The 27,392-nt window shown below is 36.9% G+C and overlaps 1 protein-coding gene across 1 annotated transcript in view; it reads left to right on the plus strand.

The window, feature by feature from the left end:
* LOC126366442 (uncharacterized) overlaps positions 1-27,392 on the plus strand; it is a 148,095-nt gene that overhangs the window by 23,957 nt on the left and 96,746 nt on the right. Inside the window, exon 2 of the mRNA XM_050009549.1 lies at positions 2,550-2,812. Coding sequence (XP_049865506.1) covers positions 2,566-2,812 — 247 coding nt within the window. The 5' untranslated portion in view covers positions 2,550-2,565. The remainder of the gene's footprint in view (positions 1-2,549; positions 2,813-27,392) is intronic.

Genomic DNA, 27,392 nt, shown 5'->3' on the forward strand with positions numbered 1-27,392 from the left:
CCGGTGTTAGGATTATTATTGAGCCGCCAAAGGATCCTGACATGGCTCATGTAACGATTTTTTTTAATTTATCGTGTTTTAAAATTAGTCTTCTTCTTCTATCGTGTGGGTTCGGAGGTTGATTACCAACCTATGCAACCTTGGTGTCAGGAATACTAGCAGGTTTATATCCTGTTCTGTGTACAATAAACTGTTAAATATATTAATAAATTAGATGAGTAAATCCAAGTTTTCTACAAGCATATTACTTCAAAAACATAGATAAAATACTTTATTGAGCATAATGGACAAATATACAGAAATAAGACAACAGAATAGTACAAAAAGGTCTTATTAACGCTTAACATAACATAAGCTCACGGCAATATCCCAATTGGGGTAGTCAGAAGTACATCCATCGCAAAATCAACTAAGTACCCAGACCTTACCGAGCTTTCTGTTATATCATTGTGTTTGGTGTATCGCCGTCTTAATGTATTTACTATGTTATACTTCTACACTTATACATTTTATTATTGCATTCAAAGCTTGTTTTTGTAGATAACTTACAATTAGCTAAACCTATCCAATATTCTGTTTTAGAATTTTTTAAACCATTTTTATTACAAAATACTCATTTTGACAATTACTTTGAACTGTGCTTGTTTAATTTGATTATTTAAAGTTAAAAGTATCGTGTTGAATACAGTCCGATATTTTAATTATTTCATTTAATTAGCAATCTCAGAGTCAATGGCTGTCTGGCTTAGTATGGGTCAGTGACTTCATTAACGTGTTAATTCGAGCGAGAGAAATCTGGATTGCCTATCTATGTTTTTACTTGCTTTAGCACCTATGGAAAAATGTTTATGATACTAAATGTAAGATTGTAAAAACAAAAAAAGGAAGCTCGAATAGGCGTGAGTACTTAATTCATCTTGCGATGGATGTATCTGTATCTTTTGACGGGTTCGGGTTCTTAGCCTATGTGTCAATAGTAGAAAGCAGACCGCTCCGCGCAGTGGTGTAGCGGTGGAACTGCGCAATCCACGGGATTAGGCCTAGGACACGCACTCCACCAGTTCTATTTATGTCCCTCGCAAACCAAACAACTTGTAGGCTCTTTATTACAGTTGTTCTTCCCAGCTCACGACGTCGTTACAGCTCCGATAAAATATAGACTCGATTCTTTTGTTTGCCGCAAGGGCTTACTCCTATCTACCCAGTTGATTCCGAATTAAACGTAAATATTTTTGTTTGTAACAAACTTTCTGTCCTTTAGTACTGTTTCTTTGTTCGTATGTAACGTTACGATGTTTTAGTTGGGTTCGAGTTTTGTGTAGAGTAGGTATTTGTGTCGCGTTGCTTTGGTTAGTTTCAGTTGTGGTGGTTAGTTGAAATACTTATGAATGTTTTTACATGCAAATCAAAGTTTCTAAAGAGTTTACTTATAGTGTTTTGGTAAATTTTCTGATTACTATATGTGTGAAGATAAAAGTACAACAGTTTTTTTTCCAGTATTTTATTGCAATCATATGAAATATAAAATAAGTAGGTAACGTATATTAAAATATCGAAGTAGGTCACGAAATTATTTTATATTAAGATTCACCTGCATTGACTGCAAGGTTGTGTAAAATATCTGTGATAAAAATATTATCAATGATCGTGTTGGATTTGGAAAAATTTACCCAATTAGATTACTACTCATCTCATTTAGGCTAGTTGATGAAATAGAACTTTTATAGAGAGTAAACAAACTATGGCTCACCTTTTGTGCTGTCCTAAGTGCCCTAACACCTGCACTATTAAAGACCTTTACGAAGCCACTGACAATGCCGTAAGCGTGGCCAATTATTGGTCAGCAAAAATTTAATATCGATCGCCATCGACTCGCAAAGTAGAAGAAGAGTATAGTAAAGTATATTCTACTAAGTTAAGCTACTTGCATCGTGAATAGTCGAGGTGGCAAACTCACCAAGCCGCCAGTATTTTCAAACTTTAAATTTTACTCGTAAATATAAAGTAAACAACTCACCGTCCCAATACTAAAAAAGTGAAATAAAAAGTGTAAGTTAGTGTCATAGTGAAATACTATAATATAGTGTATTTGTATTGTATTGTATTGTATTGTATTATATGGTACTCTTCAGTATATTGATCGTTATTTTTGTTATAAACCTATACATATATAAAACCTGTAATTATTGTTTTTCTGTTCTACTTCCTCAACATGTTTTATATGCTGTTTGTCCTTGAACTTTCCTTAATAGAGCGCTTATCACTATCGACCCGCTAGGGTCGATTAATCTTTCAAATATTCTTCCTCTCAGTCGATGCCGTGAGCCGAGGTTCGCGCCCAACTGGACACCCTCAGGCCTGTTGTCTTAAATTTTGTACCAGGTTAGAGCCAAGTATTTAATGCCATTTGCGGCAAACCTACAATAAGTCACGTCAAAAAGAAAATTATGTTGGTTGTCCATCATATAAATCCTGGTTTAATTAACCATAATAATAATATGAAGCATAGTTTTTTGATATTAGTAAAAATAATTTCCATTCGCCCACAGACGCTGTCAAAATGACATGAACACAGCGAGGATGGAGCGGGCGGGGCGCCGCGCTAAGGCGGGCTCACTGAGCGGTTTGTCAGGCGGCTTGCCGAGCGGATTGTCAAGCGGTTTGCCGAGCGGCGCGAGCGTGCGGCGCCAGCGTTCGCTCGAGTGGTCTGGCGACCGCTACAGCAGCAGCGACGACGACCGCCCGTCGCAGCCGCCGCTCGCCGACCGCGTGTTTGCTGAGCTCCTTGCGCAGGCCACACAGCAGTTCGATAGTGAGTCTACTATGATAAAATAATTACGTTATTAATATACATACATACACGTAGATAAATAATTAATCAATATATTATATAAATAATTATAGTTGAATTAGGTACTTACAATAAATAAATAAATAAAAATAAATTACTTAACTAGAGAAATAATAGAAGTAGTTAATTTTTTAATAGTAGTATATACATACATAAACTTACGCCCGTTTCCCACCGATATAAGCAGAGACTGTGATTTTTTTTTTTCCATTCTGATATACAAAAATAAATATTCAATTCCTTTATATTTTTGCTTAAGTTGCAAAGAGAAAAGATCGAAAAAAATCAAACTTGGACGCTGTAGTGGGTTGTAAATAAATATAATATATTTTTTATAATTAAATCCAAAAAAATGTTGTCCGTGAGAAGCAGCGTTAATTTGCTAGTCGATGATATAGATAATTATCTAATATTGCTGATTGTAAACTGAATCGTTTTACAATAAAAATGTCGACAAAGCAACGTTTTCACTTTAGAATCTACTACATAGTCGGTCAGGTATCAATATTTTTAAAACCTACAGTTTATCGTGAATTGAATTTATGCTCGTCACTTATTTAGGCATTCTTTATTGTATTTGCACTAAAAGGCTGAGTGCAAAATATGCTGCCAGGCTCAGGTCCCACGCGTTAAATGGCCCGTCAATTGCTCACGACAAACATTCAATAGGGTTCAGAAAAAACACACGTAAAAGCCAAATTGTTACGCAAATACTTAGCTGAAACGCACAAATAGGGTATATATGTATGTACGTAACTATATTATACTATTCAGAACAAATTACATCAAAAATATTATTTTCGAGTTGCATAGATATACTCGTATTGGCAAATGGTCTCCGTTTTCTTAAGGAAAAGTGAACATGCATTTATGGACCGTAGATTCCCATTGTAATTAGTTACCTATAGAAATGACATTAAAATATTATGTATTCGCGTGTAATAATAAAACTGTAAAGCAAATAGGAAAAATAAATAAAAAACAAATATAGGTATAAAGTCTGTCAAACACAATACCCTCCGGCAGTCGGGTATCATTTATTATCTTATAACATATCTTACACAAATAGTCAATAGTATCCCTAACCTTTGGTAAAAAAATAAATACATATAACGCAGTCTTGAAAAATGCTTGTTGCATAAACTCCATAATGCGTATTATTTGGCCGACAGCGATTGCCACGAGCTACGAGCTACATGCTACGGCGTAGCAAGATCAGCTTAGAATTTGTTATTCACCAAGTGACACGGCCGAAGGTCCGCCTTGAGCCCTAACAAGTGGGATCATTAGGGAACATCGCGGGGTGCGGGGGAGTGGAGAGGGGGGGACTGCCTCGCAATTGATAGGGGAGCGCCCTGCGGTGAGCTTATGAGGAAAACTTTACACGTAAACTCTGCGAGCCTCCGTCCGTCTGTCAAGCAAACTAAGGCTGATGAAGTCATAGAGAACGTTGCATAATAATTTTATGAGGGTTTCGAATACTCCCCCGCCTCGGAATGTCTAAATATTTATAAACTTTCCAAACTCACAACACCGCTACAAATGAGGCCGACGGAATATATTTCAACAAAAGGGACTACAAAAACGCTGAATTCAGTACAAACCAGCGTAATCTTTCGAGAATGCGGTAATATCCGAAAGGGAAGCGGTATTTGAAAAATAAATCAAGTGAAAACGGATCAGTAATATTGCGCCTCCGTTCAATTTGTTTAGCGAACGAAAGTCGTAACAAACAGCCTTATATTAAACGTCAACGAGCCAATATTGGAATAATACACCTATTTCTACTTTGTACACAGAAATCGCTTTACAATACTTTATTTTACTCGCAGCAGTCTTAATAGATTTTAAAACAATCGTAGTATGTATTGTTTACATTTTAAAATGAAAAATATATTGGTTTATTGTGTGCATAACAGTGGTTGTAGTCAGATTTCCTATATAACTCTACTTTGACAGGTATATACATAAAAAGATAACTTATGAAACCCTAGAATTACTTTAAAATGTATAATTTATTTTTATGTCTAAATGCTTTTTTATTTTATCTTAATCAAAATATCTTAAATGCAAAGTTCAATTCTTCAAATAACTGCTCACCATATAATATTTACCGTTCCGTATTTTTTAGTCTTTAATCAGCTATAAACTGGGAGTTAAAAAGGCTACAAGCAATCGAAGCAATACATCTAAAAAAGGAATATTGAAATTTGACGCATATAAAAGTACGCAATGCAAACAAATGTCAAATAGCAATATTGCTTTCTTAGATGAGTTTGTTTTATATTGTTGTTTTTGATGATTAGGTTTTGATTTGTACCTAGTCCCTCTTCTTTTTGGGTTCGCAGCAGGTTGTTTATTATCTGCGGATCTTGGGTTTACGTGTCTCTGTCTAAACGTAATCTAGTTTCAAAGGGATATTCATAAAAGAGGTAAAATAAACAGTAAATAAAGTAAAATAAACAGTAGGTACAAAACACAATACAAAAGCTAGGTCACAGTTTATCCCAACACAGCAATCTAATAAGGGTCCACCTAACGACACCGGTACTAAAATTGGGAAACTTAACAATGCTTCATGCGATTCCATGATAATAGTCTTAGGGAAACTACCGTCAATATTCACTGGATTTTAAACTTTATGCTTTAGACGAAAGGTGAATTTCACATCGGAGGCGTGTGTCGATAAAGGTTTAGTCAGGCTTATGACGAGTCTCGTCTGCTCGGCGATGAGAACGGACGGTAGTGACGTAACCGGTCGAATATTATATGTACTCGAATTAGTGACTGAATATTATGATGACGAGACAAGCTTTTTGGGGTTTAAAGGTAGTTGAATTGTAAATATGAGATTAATATAGAAATAACTTGAACCTATCTATATAGGTAGTTTTGTCTATTATATATAGACATTTGTTTCTAAAGAAATACAGTCCATAATGCAGTCCACTAACCAAAAGCCTAAAACATTCTATATATTTTTTAAGCAAATATATAGGACAAAAAGTACTCGTAGGGCTGAGCTTTTATTGGATTACCACGTAGTATATCTAAGAACGGTGATGTAGTGTATTCTCATTATTTAGTAAGTAGATCCTAAAATCAAAGTTCAAACCTAAATGAATTTCAATAAAATTGTATTTATAATTACAATGTAATTTTATAAATATAATTTTACAAAAGAAAAAAACACTTATGAGATAATAATATTGTACTCGAGTGACGAGTATCACCGTATTCGCCATACTCGGGCCAGTTATGACACTATTACATCACTAACGGACAGTGGCGCGCAACACAGGGTTTTGTTTTTATCACTATTGATTTGAATACCTGTGTCACCACAGCTCACTGTGAAATGAAATAAGCTGACGACTACAGTCAGTCAGAGATACTAATAAAATAATGTTGACAACATTTTTCTCACTGACACAATGCAGTGTTAAAGTTTGTCACTTTATTCCAGGTTTATTCAATGTAAACTGGAACAATCCAATTCTCTAGATCGGAGGAATCGTTACTATTTTATCGAGTCAAAAGTAATTAAATTAAAAGTTACTCTCCTCCCTTATTTCAAATATAATATGTATATGTTTTTGATAGTTTTGAAGGCTATTGTAGGTAACGAAACATAATTTTGTTTATGTAATGTCTGCTAACTTAGGAACTCATTTAACCTAGGGAGGTTGAAGCAGACTGTCTGAAAAACGGGATAATGCTCTCCCAATCATCCCGTTTTTCACACATACAATACAATACAATACAAATACACTTTATTGCACCAAAATAAAAAGAAATAATTACAAAAAGTCTCTTAACTAAGTACATGGCAAATGGCGGCCTTATCGCTTAAAGCGATTTCTTCCAGACAACCATAAGGTGAGGAAAAAGGTAAAAAAAAAATGAAAGATTGCGGGTACAAACTATGCATACAACTTAACAACAAATACATAAAATAAATATATAACATACTTACAAATATAATATATACCTAACCTATATACATAACCCACACATCACACATTAACACATCTGCTTACCTAACCTGAAGATTTGCAGGGTCCGGTTTTTTACAGAAGCGACTGCCTATCTGAGTTTCCAATCCGCGAAGGGAAAACCAGCTCAATACAGGTCAGGTCACATACCCTCGAAAATTGCATTTCTCGGGAATGTGGGTTTCCTCACGATGTTTTCTTTCATCGCTGAGCACGTGATAATCATTTATGATCCAAACATGAATTTGAAAACGAATTCGATACTCATTGGTTTAGGCCTCTACTGGATTCGAACCTGCGACCTCAAAGTGAGAGGCAATCATTCTACCAACTGGGCTATCACGGCTCGCACACAAACATAATGTGGCATAATTGAAATGAATAATAAAATTATTAAATCATTTTGCGTTGTAAATTTTATATAAGATAAGATAAGGGGGTTATAAGGCGACATTGAGACAACTCATCTAAAAATACAATATTGCTATTAGACTATTGTTGGTATTGCGCACCTATTTTTGAATGCGCGAATGTCAATTAGCAATGTTGTATTTAAAAAAAGCATAATGACGTCATAAACTACTATTTTGTTCTCTAATAAATATAAGCTACTTTTGTGAGGCCTATAAAGCATGCGTACTATATTATGTAGATATGTTTATCTAATATGCGTTTTAATATAGTCATAATAACGCTATCTCGGTTACGACGTTTGATATTACTATAACATATAACAATAAGCCGTAAAGGTTCATGATGTTCCTCAGATATTGCTATACAGATTTCATCATCGCGTATTGAGGATAACATAAAGATGATAGGCCTTATAGTCGCAGATAATCTAGTTCGAAGATGTTCATTTTATTCATGGTCGTATTACGCGTTTCTAGGAATAATCGGGAACATAAATTCGATTAGCTAGTACATAAAAGTCGAGCAACAAGCCTTCGGCTCGACTTAAAGTACCAAGGTACTTACTTATTATTATATACTAGTCTTTTTCTATCGTGTGGGTTGTAAGGTGGTTTATCTACCAACCTCATCAACCCTGGTGTCAGGGTTATTAATGAGCCGCCAAAGGCCGACGTGACTCGTGCAACGAGTACGTACTTAAATCTGTAAGTACCGGGACCAACGACTTAACGTACCTTCCGAAGCACGGGTCACCTTATTTTATGGACAATCAGGTCATATACTAGTATCATTATTGATTAAGGTTCATGATATCCAACTTAAGACTTCATATCAAAAGTAGCTGAAAGTTGTGTTTGATTACTTATGACTTTGCTCACCCTATTAGAGATTACGGAAGTGATTGTGTCATTATTAAATCAATTCTGTTATTATAGATACTAGGAGGTGCCGTTTTAGTGGAACAGCCTCCGTGGTCTAGTGGTTAGAGCGTTAGGCTCACGATCTGGAGGTCCGGGTTCGATTCCCGATGGGGACATTGTCGAAATCACTTTGTGAGACTGTCCTTTGTTTGGCAAGGACTTTTCAGGCTTGAATCACCTGATTGTCCGAAAAAGTAAGATGATTCCGTGCTTCGGAGGGCACGTTAAGCCGCTGGTCCCGGCTATTAGCCGTAAAAAACACCTCCACCAACCCGCATTGGAGCAGCGTGGTGGAGTATGCTCCATACCCCCTCTGGTTGATTGAGGGGAGGCCTGTGCCCAGCAGTGGGACGTATATAGGCTGTTTATGTAGATACTAGTTCACTTTTTGTAGGTACGATTAATCACTGCTCAGCCCGTGGTGAACGTACGATACGCTGCAAAACTCCAATCAGTTTCTTGCAAAGTAATAAATTAACTTTTTTTTTAAACAAATTCTACATACATGTTAATTACATAAGTTGTGCACGTCTGTAATTGATGCAAACACTAGTACTAGCCTTAAGAAAGTTTTATTAATTGTTGTGTGTTTGTACTGTTGATGTGCCTAATAAATAAATAAATAAACTGGTTGCACTTAAGACCTTCTGGTTGCATGTTGTTTCTGTATTAGACCAAAAACACCTACAAAACTTTATAATTATGACAACTAATGGTTCATGATTTCACCACTGGTTACGAATAATTCGCTGAGGTCAGTGACTGAACTTTTGCTCTTTGATTGTACATAGACGGAAAGATCCTGTCTGGTTCTAAACAACTCTTTGTTTTTATGATACAATGATATTGGCTGATCGTGTATTATTTTCTAAAGTAGATGGAGTATGCGTTATTACGTCCCTAGGATAAGATGACGAGGTTCATTGAACAGGAGAATCGAATTGATAGCTACCGTTTTATTAATGTAATGCGATCAGAACTTGTATGTAGAAAATTCGGTGTGTTGTTTATCGTTTTCGATTTCGGTGCCTGCGGTATATCACAAGAATTGCTTCCTTGCATTACTTAAAAAAACTGTCTATGCTGCACTACTACATAACATACACACATAAATAGCCTATATACGTCCCACTGCTGGGCACAGGCCTCCCCTCAATCAACCGGAGAGGGTATGGTGCTCCACTGCGGGTTGGTGGAGGTGTTTTACGGCTAATAGCCAGGACCAACGGCTTAACGTGCCCACCGAAGCACGGAATCAACTTATTTCTTCAGACAATCAGGTGATTCAAGTCTGTAAAGTTACCAAACAAAGGACAGTCTCACAAAGTGATTTCGACAATGTCCCTATCGGGAATCGAATCCGGACCTCCAGATCGTGAGCCTAACGCTCTAACCACTAAACCACGGAGGCCGTTACTACTACTACTATTATATTTGTACAAAAAAATCCTGTATCCAAAGGTTGCCTGGAAGTAATTGCTGCATGAGCAATAAAGCCGCCTGTTGTGCTTTTCTGTATATATTGTCCTTATTTCTGTATTTTGTGTCCATTGTGCTCAATAAAGTATTTTATCCATCTAACTGTCTATCACTAGGAAATTAAACTTAATTCTTCTTCTTCTTTGCGAGTCGATGGCGATCGATACTAAATTTTTGCTGACCAGTAACTTAATTTATAGACATATATACAAGACGGGGGTATACTTCTGTGTCCCTAATTTAAAGTTAAGTATATTTCGGAGAACAATCTCTCATTTTGAAGATATAATTAAGTACTTATTAGTATTTTGAAATTAAATCTTCTTTATATATAAAAATAATAATTGTTTTTTAGTCTCGCTAACTCGAGAACGGTTGTACTCGTACCGATTTGGATAATTTTATAGTCTTGAAATAAATAGTCTTAATAGTCCAGGGAAGGTTTAAACAATTTAAAAGAATATGCTAAAGGGTCATACAAATTTCGCAGGGTTATCTATATTAAATAATAACTCGAGAAAGGTTTTTAAAAATTTAATTTCCCTTCCAGTTTGAATAAATCTGGGAAGTGTTAGCGAAAAGATTTCGCTTTTCAATGTCACTCACAAGACATTACGTACATTATTATAGTTCCTTTTTGTCAGGGATAGCTCATGGATTATTCCGTATGTATGAAAAACAGAATATCTAAAATAGTATAGTAATTTTGAGTATTTCATTATTTAAATAGTAGAAGAAATGCAAACATATCCGCGTGTAGGACTAAGTGAATTCAATAAACAGTGGTCGATGTCGAGTATACGACACGAGTCTATTATTTACTAAGGGCCTGTCCACATCACCACGGCACGACGTCGTCGCCGTGGAACGGTGCGGTGCCGTGGCGCGGCACGTTGCCGTAACGTGGGAATTTACGTTGCCGTACCGTAAAAATGTACCTCACGACACCGCAAAGTTACACACACAACAGAAGCAGAATACATTTTGTGCGGTCCATATCTACAACGAGACTGTTATTTATTTGGTGAAGAATGTACCGAAAGTTTACAAGGCACGGCAACGTGTAACTTTGCGGTGTCGTGAGGTACATTTTTACGGTACGGCAACGTAAATTCCCACGTTACGGCAACGTGCCGCGCCACGGCACCGCACCGTTCCACGGCGACGACGTCGTGCCGTGGTGATGTGGACAGGCCCTAAGGGGTTATATTGAATTTCAGTTACGATGGAAATCTGGGATCAAGTACAATGCTGAGGGATCATGATACGTCATCGTTATAAAAAAAAACTTATAATATGTATTTCCCTACTTCGTGGCCCATTTATGAGAAAAAGTTTAAGTTCGTCACGTGTACCATATTGAAATACGAACGTTATGTTAAATTTTGATCGACAAAATATTTTTTTCTCAGTTTATGTTACTATAGTTATACATCGATAGTTTTAATGTAAGCTCTTCTTGGTCTTCCCCTTCGTCTCTTTCCTTCTAGTTTTCCTTCAGATAAAAGAAAAGGTTTACATCGTGTCTTATAGGGAAGTCAAGGTATTGGCCTTTGATAGACTGGAATGGAAAATGCTACACCGACAAGAGCGTGGCTCTTAAATTGATGATGATGGTTTTAATGTCACTGTGGGGCAAATGCCTGGTCTCAATGTCTCTATCTTTACTTTTATTTACACTTTTTACTAATACTCATCATTAGCTACAACATCTTGATAGATGGTAGTAACTGTGACTGTGTAGTTGTGTAGTCACGATTTGCTTTAGGAAAACACTAACGTCATTTCCCAACGTTAAAAAAAAAACACTAACGAACAATGTTTAGACAAGTGTAATTATTATCTTGATGTTCATCAGAAAATATCTTATGTTAATTTTTTATAAAATAATAATTTTTCTTATTTATCAATTCCCATTTTTTTTTCAACTACTTATTTAATTTATACACACAAGAAATCATTGGTCCATTACGTTGACATTGTAAGATTTTTCCAATTCTGCATGAAACGAAATGAAAATGAAAAATGTGTTTATTATCTTAAATAATACAATAATTAAGGTGGATAAGGAAGGTAATACAATATGAAATAGAGTGGGTACGTTATAAATAATGAAACATGCATGGATGGAATACTCGAATAAGAATCAAACCAAAATGTATTTACCTGCTTATATCTCTGGATACATTATTTTATCCCTATTTGACAAGAGCAGTAGAACGTGTAGGTTGGTGATCTGTAGGTGTTGACCTTTTGACAATATTATTTTTATAAAAGCTATCTTTGATTCGTTATTGGTTCGGGTTTAACCACTGTCGATGAATATAACACATTTTATTGTTAATTACACACACTTATCCACATGAGGAGCTCGGTGGCGCAGCGGTAAACACGCTCGATCTGCGATTGTTGAAGTAAAGTAACTTTCGCAGAGGCCGGTCATAGGATGGGTGACCACAAAAAAAAAAGTTTTCATCTCGAGCTCCTCCGCGCTTCGGAAGGCACGTTAAGCCGTTGGTCCCGGCTTCATTAGCAGTCGTTAATAACCACCGATCCGCACTGGGCCCGCGTGGTGGTTTAAGGCCCGATCTCCCTATCCATCCATAGGGAAGGCCCGTGCCCCAGCAGTGGGGACGTTAATGGGCTGGTGATGATCCACAAATAAAATATTTTAAAAATAAGTCTATACGGAAATGTGGAAACCAGTGACCAAATATAATGCTATTCAGGTATTAACAGCTACACGTGGAACATTCCTTTCTGAGGAGATCACGTTATTTATGTCTTCAAGAGGACAGTCTGTTGTAAATCTTTGTCGTAAATATCTCCTAGTAACATCAGATAATCTTGAGCACGTTGTAGTTCATTATCTTTATATTATAATATAAATAATACATAACATACATAAACAGCCTATATACGTCCCAATGCTGGGCACAGGGCTCCCCTCAATCAATCAGAGGGGGTATGGAGCATACTCCGTCACGCTGCTCCAATGCGGGTTGGTGGAGGTGTTTTTACGGCTAATAGCCGGGACCAACGGCTTAACGTGCCCTCCGAAGCATGGAATCATCTTACTTTTTTGGACAATCAGGTGATTCAAGCCTGAAAAGTCCTTACCAAACAAAGGACAGTCTCACAAAGTGATTTCGACAATGTCCCCATCGGGAATCGAACCCGGACCTCCAGATTGTGAGCCTAGCGCTCTAACCACTAGACCACGGAGGCTGTCAATAATAATGTATTTTAATATTTCAGATAATATTATCCGTAATGTGTGATCATAATATCCATGTGTGTGTGGATGAAGGAAAACCAGTGAAGAAACCCACATGCCCGTGAAATACGTTTCGGAGGTTATTTGTGTTAACCTGTATTAGACTGGCTTTCCCTTGGGTTGGAAGGTTAGACAGGCAGTCGCTTCTGTCAAATCTTTAAGTTAGGTAAGCGGACCCTGTCATAAAGGGAGAACGCTAGAACGGATGATGAAATCAGAATCATTTATTCAACGTAATTATCATGGATAAACTTGTCAGGTCAATGTATAATTTTTGAATTTACGTCATTTCGCAAGGTTTTATGGCTGAGGAGAAGAAATGACAACAGCAACACATCTCTAAATCAATGAGGGTATACATTACAAGTTATTTAATAACTAGAGGAACACATTAAATAGCAGACAATTTTATCAATCAGGTAATCATAAGCTTTTTTGCTTACTTTAGTAAGCTTCACATGAGCTTTAAATTTATTTTCTGACGAATTGAAATTATTACCTGGTATTTTATTATAAAAACGTATACATAACCTCAAAAAAAATAATTTACTTAATCCAGAATTTTGAATAGCAATTTTGATTTCATTCCTTGTATTGTAAGTATGCCTTTCACAGTTTCTCAGAAGTAGAAATACATTTTTACGCACATACATATTTTTTTCATAAATATGTTGACTTGCGACCGGTAGTACGTATATTTATTTCTTTAAACAGCTCCCTTAGAGAGTCCCAACGACGCAGTTTATAAATAGCGCGAACTGCTCTTTTTTGAATGATGAAAATGATAAAAAATTGATAAATATTTTGAATAGCGATAGAGTCGAATTGTATGAAATAGTTAGTAGAAAATAAACAATTACTTATTTGATTAGTTTTGACAGTTAGAATTGGGGCCATGCTAGCCATGTAGCAAAAAATTTCGAAAAGCGACTGCGATTAAAATATATAATAATAGACCAGAGGTCCGAGATATGGAAACGTCAAACAAATAATAATACTTTATTGAAAAACGAATAGTACAGAACAGTAAAATACAGAGACCTTCACAGACAAGAGGTTGTAGTACATCCGGGAGTTAACTAAAAATCCGATATCAATAGTAGCCTTAATGCCTGTGTCATGGAAGATCTTTGACGTATGTAATATGTATGGTTCCGGCATAAAGTGACAAGTTTATCCTATGTATCACTGTCACTGTCGATTTGTAATCGTTTACAACTTGCCTAAGGCTCTTGATGTACAATGTTTGTACTTTCACGGCTTCTGGGGGGTTAAAAAGGCTACATCGAAGTAATTCATCTAAAAAAAGCAATATTGAAATTTGTCATTTGCGCGTATAAAAGTAAGAGCGCAATGCACACAAATATCAAATAGCAATATTGCTTTTTTAGATGAATTTCTTCGATGTGGCTATTTTAACCATCACCTTTATAGGGACACCTTTGTAGACTTATCTGGAAGAGATCTGTTTAAAGATAAGCCCACCTCACTTTTAGTCACACAGTTTCTTTGCTTGTATGTGCAATACAGAATTTAATCACCTTTTATCCTACTACTTTTGGAATATTGATGATAAATATATAAGATCATGCCTGTTTCGGGGTAGGCAGGGACCACGGAATTCCGTTTATTACGATCCTGTCCTGACATACCACTTTCGCTGAAAGCTGAAATTTTATTAAATTGTATTTTGTCTAAGAATGGAGCATATTAGTCTTATTAGTGGTCCTAATTGATATCCTAATAGACAAACAGTTGATAATACCTAACACATCTTCACGTGAAACATCATGTTGTGTCACGTGGCGGGGCGTGGCTCGTACCCAAACGTACACCCATTGAAGTGCACTCGTGTTCCGTAGTTCGGCGTATTGGGTGTAAATATGCAGTTAATTGGATGAAACCATAAATGGCAGTGCAAACGTGTCGGCATGCTATATTAGTATCGAAAATTACACCGATACTGTGGCCTGTTTGAAAGCTGTTCGTAAGCTGGAGTTACTATTGCAACTCACTGTTATATCGGATTGTTCTCGACTAATCTACCTTACACGCTCTGATTAGTGTAGGCTGTTTTGAACCGAGTAGGTGATAGGTTACTAGTCAACTATTTACAATAAACTATTCATTTAATTGAGTCGTATGAAATGAAATCTTATAATCTTGTATGGGACCTTCTTAGTTTTTCTTTTTACCAATGCCGATTATGGTACAAAAATTGTTACTTACCCATTTGCATTTATTGACCAGAATCCCATACTTTTTTTGATTAGCTTAGTCCAATTAATCCAATATTATGAATGACCCATTATTAATATTAAAAGCTGCCTATCTTTTGAAAGGCATCGGAATACTCGGGCCGCGTTTAAGTATTGTTACCACAGTTACAACAACGATATCTAAATAATTTATAACGAACACAGTTCGATGGGATTCAGTAAATATAAAGCTCCAGTAGACTCGCAGATTACCTGAGGTAACATTTTATGCTTTTGCGAGATTTTAGTGAGTAGAAACAGAGGTAAGCACACACAAAACGTTTGCTCATTCGCTCGTGCCAACTGTTCGCGTACTGTTCATTTGACTGTTTCAGATGTAAGTGTTTGTTCAACTGCTGTCGACTGAGTGCTACCTGTGTTTCGTCAAACTGCTAATTAGGCGCAAATATTTTGGGAAATATCATAAGGAGATTGGTTGACAACCTAATAAAATGAAGATAGTACAAAAGAATTGAGTAGTAGCCATACGAGTAGGTGTGAGTGTTAGTGACACAGAAACGAAAATTGAGCGGTATGGTTAAGCCCATGATTCTGAGTTGATATCAAGTGGAATTTCCTGTAGGAAAATTCATGAACATTTTAGTGTAAATTATTTTCTGTTCCATACTTGATATCAACTCAGAATCATGAAATTAATCATCCCTCAAAGTTTTCGTTACAATATCACTAACACCCTGTATAAGATATACCTACATTTGAAACAGCTAAAAACAGCAAAAAATGGTCACAAATTGTTACAACCTTTGGCTTCAAGAACTGACTTTTCAGATTACGGATGACACGTTGCATATATTATTTCGCATTAAGTTAAAATGAAACATACGTTACGCTTGCCGACTAACACCACTCACCTTTACAGGAAAATCCGAAAATAAACATCTCCATTAGTCTTTAATGAGTACAGGAAAAACATACATTTTCTGTTCCACGTTCCATAAAAAGGTCAGACAAAACAGCGTTGAGGACGAAGCATACCTATGCTTTAAAGCGAAATGTGAGAAATGTAATTCAGAAACGTTACCACAGTAATAGTTCACAACGTACTTTACATGCCCGCAAAGTTCACCCAATGAGATTCATACGGTTTGAATAATTTACTGCTACATTACAGAGTTCTAAGGTCCATCCTGACATGCAAATGGTGGCTTTTTAGGACGTTAGAGTTACCTTTAGAGGAACTAATATGATTAGCCTACCCCGTTCCATGGCTCGATGCGCTTTAGTGCACCGCTACGACCATAAGTGCATTTTCATATTTGACAGATCGATACGTCTGGCTGGATGTGATTTTAGGGCGGTTGATGTTAGAGGAAATAGCAGAAAGTAGAATATACTTCATACAAGTAAAAAGTCGTAAAATTTTATAATACACAACTACAAAACAAACCAATCCGTAATGGGACCACTTTTAATGCAAGGGTAAGATGCATATGACGACGATATGAATGGTCGTCATAAAGAACCGTGGTAGCCCAGTTGATAGAACGCTTACCTCTCACTTTGAGGTCGCAGGTTCGAATCCAGCACAGGCCTAAACCAATGATTGTCGAATTTGTGATCATGTTTGGATCATAAATGATTATCACGTGCTCAGCGGTGAAGCAAAAACATCGTGAGGAAACCTACATACCTGAGAAATGCATTTTCGAAGGTATATATGACTTAACTTGTATTGGGCTGGTTTTCCCTTTGCGGGTTGAAAGGTCAGACAGGCAGTCGCTTCTGTAAAAAACCGGACCTGTCAAATCTTCAGGTTAGGTAAGTGGACCCTGTGAAAAACGGTATAAAGCTAGGTAGATGATGATACTGATGATGGATGGTCGTCATGTCCATCATATATCATGTTGGTAAGAGTACAATACTTTGGCCGGGAAGATAAGTAGCTGAACTATCATATTATTTTACCATTAAGTCTTTGAGGCATTTCCTCCGGTTGATTGAGAGGAGGCCTGTGCCCAGCAATGGGACGTGAATAATGCTGTTTATATTATGTCTATGTGGTCCTGTGTGTTCTCAAATGAGTAGAGCTGGAATTATACCTCACTTTAGTCTAACCGGAAATCTCTGGAGAAACGTGGGACTCAGTTCATTTTGCGATGGATAGATCTCTGATATTGGGTATATAATCGTTTGCTTATGTTATGTAATGAATTTAATTATAAACAATTTATAATTAAATTCATTTAACATATAGCGTTAAAATAAAAATATGTTAACGCAAATTACACAGGTAATATAATCGCAATGTATAAAGGAATGTTATAAAAATTCAATTTTAATAACCTATCACCGCCTATCATGTTGATGTAACAGAAATCTCGGTGAGGTGTGGGTACTTAGGTCATCTTGTGATGGATGTACTGACTACCCTGACCCGGACTGACGGATGTTGTGATGTATGTGAGCGTACCTTCCGAAACACGGAATCATGCCAATTTTTCGGAAAATCAATCGTATCTATACACACATCCTAGAAATACAGTTAATTTAAATGTGTATGTGGGTTTTTATCAAATATACGCGCTCCCTACATAATGGGCTTTGAATATTTATGCATTGGAATGATGGAATCATACGTGACGTTTTACGATTAAATTACTGTCCTATTTAAATGTATCTGATACCTGAAATGAAAAATATAATAGGAAAAAATAAAATTATTAACGATTATTACTTCGTTGAAGGATTATTGAGATATGCTTGGCGATTTATAGTCCACAGCCGTGCATAGAGATAATGTAAGATTTTGTTTTATACGACCTTATCCTGAACTAACGAAAACCCAACATACTCGTATCTCAGGGCGCACGTTTTTTCAGCGACTCAACTCTTCTCTAAATTCCGCAACAAGGCGACATCTCGCGGAAAAGTTGGATGAGTTCATGGGTGAAGAACAATCCGACTAATACTAATTAAATTAGTTACCGCACTAACTATGAGGGAATTCTTAAGTTAGTGAGAGCAAGCGGCGCATACGCGGAAGTTTTCACAGTTCACATGCGCCCCAACTCGGCAAGTCGAGTCTGAAAACAATCAGAGGCACCAAACACGCCCTGAGCGTGCGTTGTTTAAGTACTTTGACTTTTACACTGTTTTATTTTTTCCAGTTGTAGTTCTTTTATTTTCAAACCAAAAACAAAATGAAAAATCCTTTTATTGGTTGTTATCTACATGTACTTAATATTTCTTGTGCATAATTTCGGTATGCAATTATGTGAATTTCATAAGTTTAATACAAAATTCACATACTTTCCTGTATGCGTGCTACAACTGCTTACCAACAACCTACATAGCGTCAACTAATACCGGCAGGAATATTAAAATATGTTCTTGTATATTGTTAGTCGAGATTGGAAGCCATAAGGCGCGGGTAGTTTCCATTTCATTCCGTAGTTTTCTTCCACAAACGGTATCGGTGGTGTTATTAGAGTCGAGGCCAGTAAGTACGCAATATCTAAGGCCCGCCTCGTGGAATCTTCACAGAGGCAGCGCTAGAGATGTTCGTACACTGCTACTTTTAACACTGGAGCAAATCAAAAGTATTCAAAGGCATAGAACGCACTTGATGCATACAGAGGCTGCCCGATGCGGGGGATTATGTTTGCTATTTCATACAAAATGTCAATGTCTCGCCAACCACATTAAAATATATATCCTACTTATATAAAAAGGTCACGTCTTTATCAAATGTGTATTGTATATACATTGTTTGAAGATGTGTATAGTATTACATCCACTCCTTGCAAGCTACGTAAGTCCCATGTAATTAGGGGCGAGCCTATTATCCAAATTATAGTATCTTACGAAAGCTTACTAGAAAATATCAAATATGATTATTAATATTTAAAAAAGACAGATTATACGGTGAACAGTTATATCAACTCTGTATTACACTACCATCAAGTTGAGGTAGTATGCCACCGAATTTCTGACCTCTGATATAACTTCTTCTTTTATCGTGTTAGTTGTGAGGTGGAGTACCAACCTCATCATCGCTGGTGTCAGGGTTACTATTGAGCCGCCTAAGGCCCCTGTCATGGCTCATGTAACGACTACTTACTTACATCAGTAAGTAGTAACCAGGACCAACGGCTTAACGTGCCTTCCGAGCACGGAACATCTTACTTTCGGACAATCAGTTGATCAGCCTATAATGTCCTAACCAAACACTCTGATATAACTGATACTAAATAATAGAGTTAATCTTTTTCCTGTTACCGCTACCCATCACTAGCGCGACACCGCGGCATGGCCTGTTATTGCATGGAAATTCTTCGGCGTGCAACTTCATTGAGCGACTCTCTTTGTATAAAGGTTTCCTCGCAATGTTCCCGGGTTATTGTTTTTCAAAAACGCTGGAGCCACCTGATATTACCTTCCTTGAATCACAAGTGGTTTATTCAATTAAGTTGTGTACGGTGTATTCTATTGCGAGCTTTGTCCGCAAGACGAACAGGAAAATAAAAGACGGGTTTTTTAATAAGGAAGAGTTTGTGCTTTTGAATACAGGGTTAAGGCTTTATTGAATAAGCTGGTAAAAGATAACTGTTACCTACGGCGGTTGTAGATGCTTTTATCTCTTTTTTAAATAAGTAATTTATGTACTTATGTGTATATGTTATGAGCGTTAGGCTCACGATCTGGAGGTCCGGGTTCAATTCCCGATAGGGACATTCTCGAAATCACTTTGTAAGACTGTCCTTTGTTTGGTAAGGACTTTTCAGGCTTGAATCACTTGATTGTCCGTAAAGTAAGATGATTCCGTGCTTCGGAACGCTCTTTAAACTATTGGCCCCGGTTACTAGCCGTAAACCACACCCGCTAACACGTAGTAGAGCAGCATGGTGGAGTATGCTCGATACCCGGTTGATTAAAGAGAAGCCTATGCCCAACAGTGGAACGTCTAAAGGCTGTTTGTGTTATGTGACATACTCAAGTGTTTTCTTCTATTTCCAATCGGCAAATAATATTATACAAAACAAATTTTTGAGTTTTCACATTTTGATGTGGATTTAAAATAAACTACAAATTTTAATATTCAGCAGTAGTTTTAAATATTTGGTAGGCTGTCGGTATTTCATTGATGCAGTTACTTATTGAAGCGCCAAATATGGAAATGAATAATCTGCCAATCCGCTTGCCTATGAATAATAATACTACAGAAAACCGATATAGGTACTCGTATCTGCTATTGGTAATTGCACCAGATCGATATTAAATAATGGCTGTTAGTTATAGAGTGACTATCTATAAATAAACAGACATAAACTAATGCTCAAATGTCAATTACTACAAGTTTAAAACTAATAGAAAACATTTCCTTTTTCTGTATTGAATTTATTTACTATTACATACACAAAAATCACTTTGTGATCCCTGCTTTAGTTAGGATATTACAGGCTGATCCTGATTGTCCAAAAGTAAGATGATCCGTGCTTCCGAAGGCACGTTAAGCCGTTGGTCCCGGTTACTTCTTACTTGATATACTTAAGTAAGTTGTCGTTACATGAGCCATGTCAGGGGCCTTTGGCGATTTAATAATAACCCCGACACCAGGGTTGATGAGGTTGGTAATTCACCTCACAACCCACACGATAGAAGAGAAGAAGATTTACTATTTTTCTATGACGTTAAGCTGTCAACGATGTAGGTACGTTTTCATGCAAATTCCATAGCATATATAGTTTTGCCGTTTAGTAAACAAAGTAAAAGGAAACTGCCCATTGAATACAGTTGGCAGAGCTATATTTTATTAGAAGACAAATTGCAGCCACTTTTGATGGAATTCCTACATCCTAAGCTCATAACCGTATCTTCTTGTTCTATCGTGTGGGTTGTGAGGTGAATGACCAACCTCATCAAGTCTGGCTGTATAATGACAACTGTTTTTAAAATTCCTTCAAAATTAAGTAAAATGGAAACTATTATACATCTTTCTACGAAACCGTTTTCCACCGTTCTTTCATACCGAGCAATACATTACCTAAAAACGCTAAGGGAAAAAATATATTTACCCTAAAGTTATTAGGGAGTCATTTCAATTTGTATCCGGTATTAGATTCGACAGTATTATGATAAATGTTCGCCACATGACATGTGGGTTCGTGTACCTGTTATGGCTGGCAGGTTAAACGGGTACGTGCGAGTTACAGCGATGTAGTTGTGAGCGTCGAACTAAGTACTTGTTATTTTTGAAACTCCATGTTAATCGATTGGTTGGGCGCAATCACTCAGAGAATCAATTAAAGAAAATTCATGAGACGAATGCTGGTGTTAGAGTCGAAAGAGAATAAGGTTTAGGCAATCATGCCATGGTAACATTTAGGATGATTTAAAGAAAGGCCACTCTAACCGGAAAGCAAATAAATACTTAAATATTATATGAAGTTTTTAATAAGAGTGGAAAAAGAAAAAGTGGTGCCTCGTAAAACTGAATATATGGCGTAATAGGCGTCATTTTAAAGGCTTTAAAAGGGTGGAATTGCTCTCTATATAATAAACAGGGGGTTAAAAACATCTAAAAGCAATATTGCTATTTGACATTTGTGCATATAAAAATAAGTGCGCAAAGCAAACAAATGTCTAATAGCAATAGGTATTACGTTTTGGTGAGTTGTAAAGTGTGGCTTTTTGAGTCCCTGGACTAGCTATCTAGTATTTCTTAGTGTGGCAATAACATTATCTTTTTGCATCGATTCCCAAAGTAGGTTCTGCGAAGCTTAAGGTTCTGTAAAATTTCATTCCTTGCATTAAAAGATAAGTGTTTCACCTTTAAAATATTTGTAATAAAAGTTTTCGTTTCTATTTAAATTACAGTGTCTTTGATTTGTAATCATTTGATATGGGGTTCCATAAAACAAAGGGTATTTTGAGGGAGTTCTGTGATATTAAAAGTTTGCCAGCCCCTGACCTATCGCCACATCTCACCGCTAGCAGTCAGGCAGCTGCAATAATACGACGTATGCTGGAGATATTGACACGTTATTGAGTCGCGTCCTGTTCATATAAGTTCACGAATATATAGAGGGTTGATTAATCATTTTAAAAGGTTTTTACTTAGCTATGCACGGAAAAAATACGCATTAAGAAAGATATTTTGAGTAACACCAATACGGATGAATTGATATAGCAAGAAATACCTTAAGATAATAAACTGATATATAAAGTAATATAATTATAATTTGACGAAATTGTATTCCCTTACAAGTACAATCCATTATTTTTATTTAAGTACGTTTTCCATATTGAAATATGAAAGTATGATAAGCATAATTATGATTATGACAATAAAAGTTATTTACTTACCTACTTCTTCTTCCGATAACCTAGTCCTTGTATAACATGTTTCTTCGTGCCGTGGTCGAGTTATGATGACCGGAATCCTCCAACGCGCGGCCAATGCCTTGGGCAAGTGGTTTCGCAAATGGAGAATCGAGGTAAACCCGGAGAAAAGTGCAGCGGTGTACTTTTCAAAGGGCTATTATAACACGCCACGGTCACGCCGTCAACTTAAAGTCATCACGATGTTTGGCAAGCCGATCCCTTGGGAGGAGCAAGTCAAATATCTCGGCGTAGTCTTAGATAGACGTCTTACTTTCAAGGCCCATATCAAACGTGTGCGCGATCGCGCCGCGTTTGTAATGGGCCGTCTTCATTGTCTCCTTAACAAGCGAAGTAAATTGTCCCTTAGGAATAAGGTGAAAATCTACACGACTTGCATCCGTCCGATCATGACCTATGCAGGGGTAGTTTTCGCTCACGCGAGTCCCTCTCAAATCCACCGTCTACAGGTAATACAAAATCGTTTCATGCGGAAAGCCACGGGAGCTCCGTGGTTCCTTCGCAATGAAAATCTGCACATTGACCTAGGTCTGCCAACCATTGCCCAATGGCTCAAATTAGCTTCCAAACGTTTTTTCGATTCTGCTCCGCACCACCCGAATCCCCTGGTAGTTGCGGCTTCCGATTACATCCCGCTTAGGGACGGTACTGAAAAGTATCGGCGTCCGAAGGACGTAATATACGATCCCGACGACCCGATTACCCTAGCCATAGAGGCAGCCAATCAGCTCGCGACACCAAACACTTCAGGACCCCGATACCGACCCCGCCGGCGTGGTCGACGATTTCCCTCATTCAGCGCTTATCGCTATCGACCCACTAGGGTCGATTAATTCTTTCAAATATTTTTCCTCTCAGACGACGCCCTGAGCCGAGGTTCGCGCCCAACTGGGCACCCTCAGGCCTGTTGTCTTAAATGTTGTACCGGGTGAGAGCCTTCAGCGCTCCCCATTTGTCCGGCCAAGTAGTTAATGCCATCTGCGGCAAATCTACAATAAGTCACGTCAAAAAAAAAAAAAAAAAAATGTATAACATGTTTTGGCAAATCACAATAATATCTCACAGATCCTGAATACAGACAATAGTCTTATTACTCGACATTTACAACAATGAGATTCACAAAGGAGCGTACTAATTTGCAGATTTGTCTACCCCCACCACACGCTGGAACATCTACAAAGAGCTGTTCACTTGCAATGGATACTAAACTGTCTAGAACATTATATTCATATCTAATCAAAACCGTACCCTCATCAAACGAGCCTGCGTTTTCATATTAAACTGCTAGAACAACCCGGCAATTATAAATTGAGCTCTGATGTCTAATCTTACTGACGCGACGGCAAACAATTCATCTACGCTTGTGATTGAAACAGATTACTTAGAAAGTAAATAAGTCAAAGGTCGGTTTAAATTGGTTTGTTGTCAGTGCATCACTGTGCATGGCACTGTACAAGACATATGCGGGTTGGTACCTTTACATTTGTAGATAAGCCACTAACCTCAGATTTTGCCAAAAACTTTTTACATTGGCCGATACATTTGCCCGACCTTTTGAAGAGTTTACTCAAGAGATTAAAACTGCTTAGCCGCTTGAACAGATTTTATCTCAAAAATAGTCGAAAGAAAGAGTAAAGTAAAGAGCATTAAAAGATAGAACTCCTAAGAATAATATGCGTCGGGTGGAGTCCCATAAATCTAGTAGAGTTCAATTGCAGAGCAAATACTTTCTTGATAGTCCAAGTTAAATGCAATTTACTATCGACAACACCCAGCTTTCAAGATCTTCTTGGAAATGTGATAAAATATACTAATTCAAAATTCCATTTCTGATAAATTCGAAACAAACAACCTTACCTAGTATTCTGACAACAATGACAAATAACAATTACTGCAAATAACCTAACTGCGAATAAATATCTAAAATTATTCCCTTTATCATTTAAAAATAATTCATCTACTTAACTTTTTTCTTTTATGCTAAAATTCTTTGAAGTCGAGGAGAGCTCCCAAAAAGTAATTTTATTAATTACGAGTCAGGAATTCAACAAAGTTCCAAGCCGGAGAGGTCCTTTTCTTTCGCAAAGCGATCCATTATCTTATGAAGATTTAGAAATTCCTGCGGTGTGCGTCTTTGCGTCCTCGCCGTTTCTCCGTCGCCGCCGGAACACCGGCTTCCCTCGCCTATAAAAAGCAGAGCATTCTTCAAAATTTAATTAAAATATGAGCCGCAAACTGCACCCTGTCAAAGTCTTAAACTTACTTTGTGATGGAGCTCAGACACTGAGAATCTCTTGAAACCTGCTAATATTGATTCACATTTAATTACTGCGCAGGTTAGAATGTAAATTCTTGCCGTAGATCCATTATCCATTATTATGAAGGTTGAGTAAGTTTGTGTAGCCGCGAAGCAAGGGCGGCGGTAAGAAAACAAAGGGTGGAGGGACGGCCTACTGCCCTTCGGCCATTTTCTCTGTAAATGTTGGCGACTTGCCGGTTCTTTGTCGTTTTGTTCGCGGTTCAGCCGAGAGAGGGCGCTGGGGGCCTTCACCCTCCCTCGTAATGGAACACTCGCAGTTGACTCTGAAAACCGCAAGTCGCAGAAACAGGTAACTTTCACGGGTCATTAACATTGCGTTATGTTTTATTTGCGAAGCCCCCAGCTCATTAAATTAGTGGGTTTGTTTGAGTCACAGAGGAACAAGCAGCAGGCAAACTTTTGTTTCATTAAGTACCTGCTAGGTAAAGTCCATAAAGTAGCATTGTGTATGGATACAATGGACAAATTACATACGGATGTAGGCGAGCTAAGTCCTTATACATAATTATTAGCGTTCATCGTAATGGAATGTAATTTGGTCTTAACACCCTTGTGCGATAATATAGCGCGTATCCCTTAGTAGATAATGAATATTATGACCGTAGAGGGTAATTGGTTATTCTGTTTAGTTGCCCACGGCTGATTGAATATTTTACAGCATGGCCGACGGACGCCGCCGCTGGGATTCGAGGTGCATATTTAATTATCACTCACACGTTATTGAAGCTCCAAGACAAGACTCAATTTACTTACATATTAATAATAACAACACTTATCAAAACAAATCCCTGGTGTGTGTATATTATTATTATTATTACATTTTTATTATTATTATTACTGTATTGTTAGTGACATCGTAATGAAAACTTTGAGGGATGATTCAGATCATGATTCTGAGTTGATATCAAGTAGAATTTTCCGTCGCAAAAGTATGGAACTAAAAATAATTTAAAAAAACAAAATTTTCATTAATTTTCTGACAGGAAATTCCACTTGACATCTACTCAGAGTCATGGTCTGAACCATCTCCCTCAGTATTCGTTACGTTGTCACTAACACCCATAAATAATAAATAATAATAATAATAACTGCAATAGTAGTAATTGGTGTCACACCACATTTAGATTAAACTGTCTTAAGGGGCCTCTACGTGTTGGCTTCGGCCCCACGCACTCCTTCCAAAAGTCCGGGCCTCCATAAGCCCGAGATATGAAAAAGACATACAATAATAATAATAATTTACCTGTATGGCTATCTGTATGTACTTGTACGGGGTGTAAGTGATATCGTAACGAACACTGAGAGGAACGAATAAGCTCATTATTCTGAGTTAATATCAAGTGGAATTTTCGATCGCAAAAATATAGAATTGAAAATAATTCAAAATAAAATAAAACAAAATCATGAATTTTGTTTAAAAATTCCACTTGATATTAATTAAAGTTAAAACGAAGGTCTGTGGTGCTCTATGAGTCGCAACAACTTAAGTGCCTTTTTGAAAAATCGCGCTCAGATATGTGGTTTTTGTTAAAAAAACCTCTGAATAGATAAGTTAGTTTTAATTCCGGTTAAAAATTGTGGTCTCAAATTTGAAATCAATTGAAAGAAATCGAAGTTTTGTTAGAGAAAATGACATAAGAATGTGATTTTTCAAAAAGACGCTTACTTTGTTTTCACTATAAGGCGAGGATAATAATATCTTTAGATTGTTACCTATTTTATTCACTTTGCTTCCATCCTTGCCAAAAAGTGTAAAATAGTACACCTGCAAATAGTAAGTACTTACTAAACTTTATATACTAAACTAATAATACTTATATTTTTAAATTTTATACACGAAACACATCGTCTATTATCCAGATTGCATTAATACTAGAAACGTAAGCGGGCCTATCGTGGGGTGTGCTGAGAAAATATTATCAATAATCCTCATAGGTTTGTCTCGAAACTCGCACGCATCTCGGATTACCCGTAATTGATGTGGCCTGGGTGTAATCTTTGCACTTTGGCCCGAGCCCCGTTCTCTTGCCGAAAAATTTGAATAGCAAAATAAACATTCACCTTTATAGTCACTATCCTGATTGCGCTTCTCGTATTGTTGTTTCGAAAAGGATTTTTTTATTTTCATGTCTGTTACAAGTATAAAAAATACTTTTTCAATTAAAAAAAAATACGTACACGATAGGAATACTTACCCCGTACCTAAATCTAATTTGGTATTTAAAAATATTTATCTACTTTAGTGGGTAGGGTACAGAAAATAAGTACCTATAGAATCTAGTAGGTACTCTGATAATAATGTATTTTGAAATTGAATGGTTAGACGATTACGATTTGCAGATCCAGTGCTATTGTGTGTATGAAAGGAAACCTTTAAGATTTTTTTGCACGAGATAAATGAAAAATCTGTTATCTCTCCTGTGCTAAGTCAGCGAAAAATGAAAATGTCCTCAAGCCGTTTGCCCTTCCTTGCTCCGAGGTAGAATACGGTAATAATAATATCAGCGAAATATTCC

Source organism: Pectinophora gossypiella, chromosome 4 (genome assembly GCF_024362695.1).
Source record: "Pectinophora gossypiella chromosome 4, ilPecGoss1.1, whole genome shotgun sequence".
NCBI classification, from domain to species: Eukaryota; Metazoa; Arthropoda; class Insecta; order Lepidoptera; family Gelechiidae; genus Pectinophora; species Pectinophora gossypiella.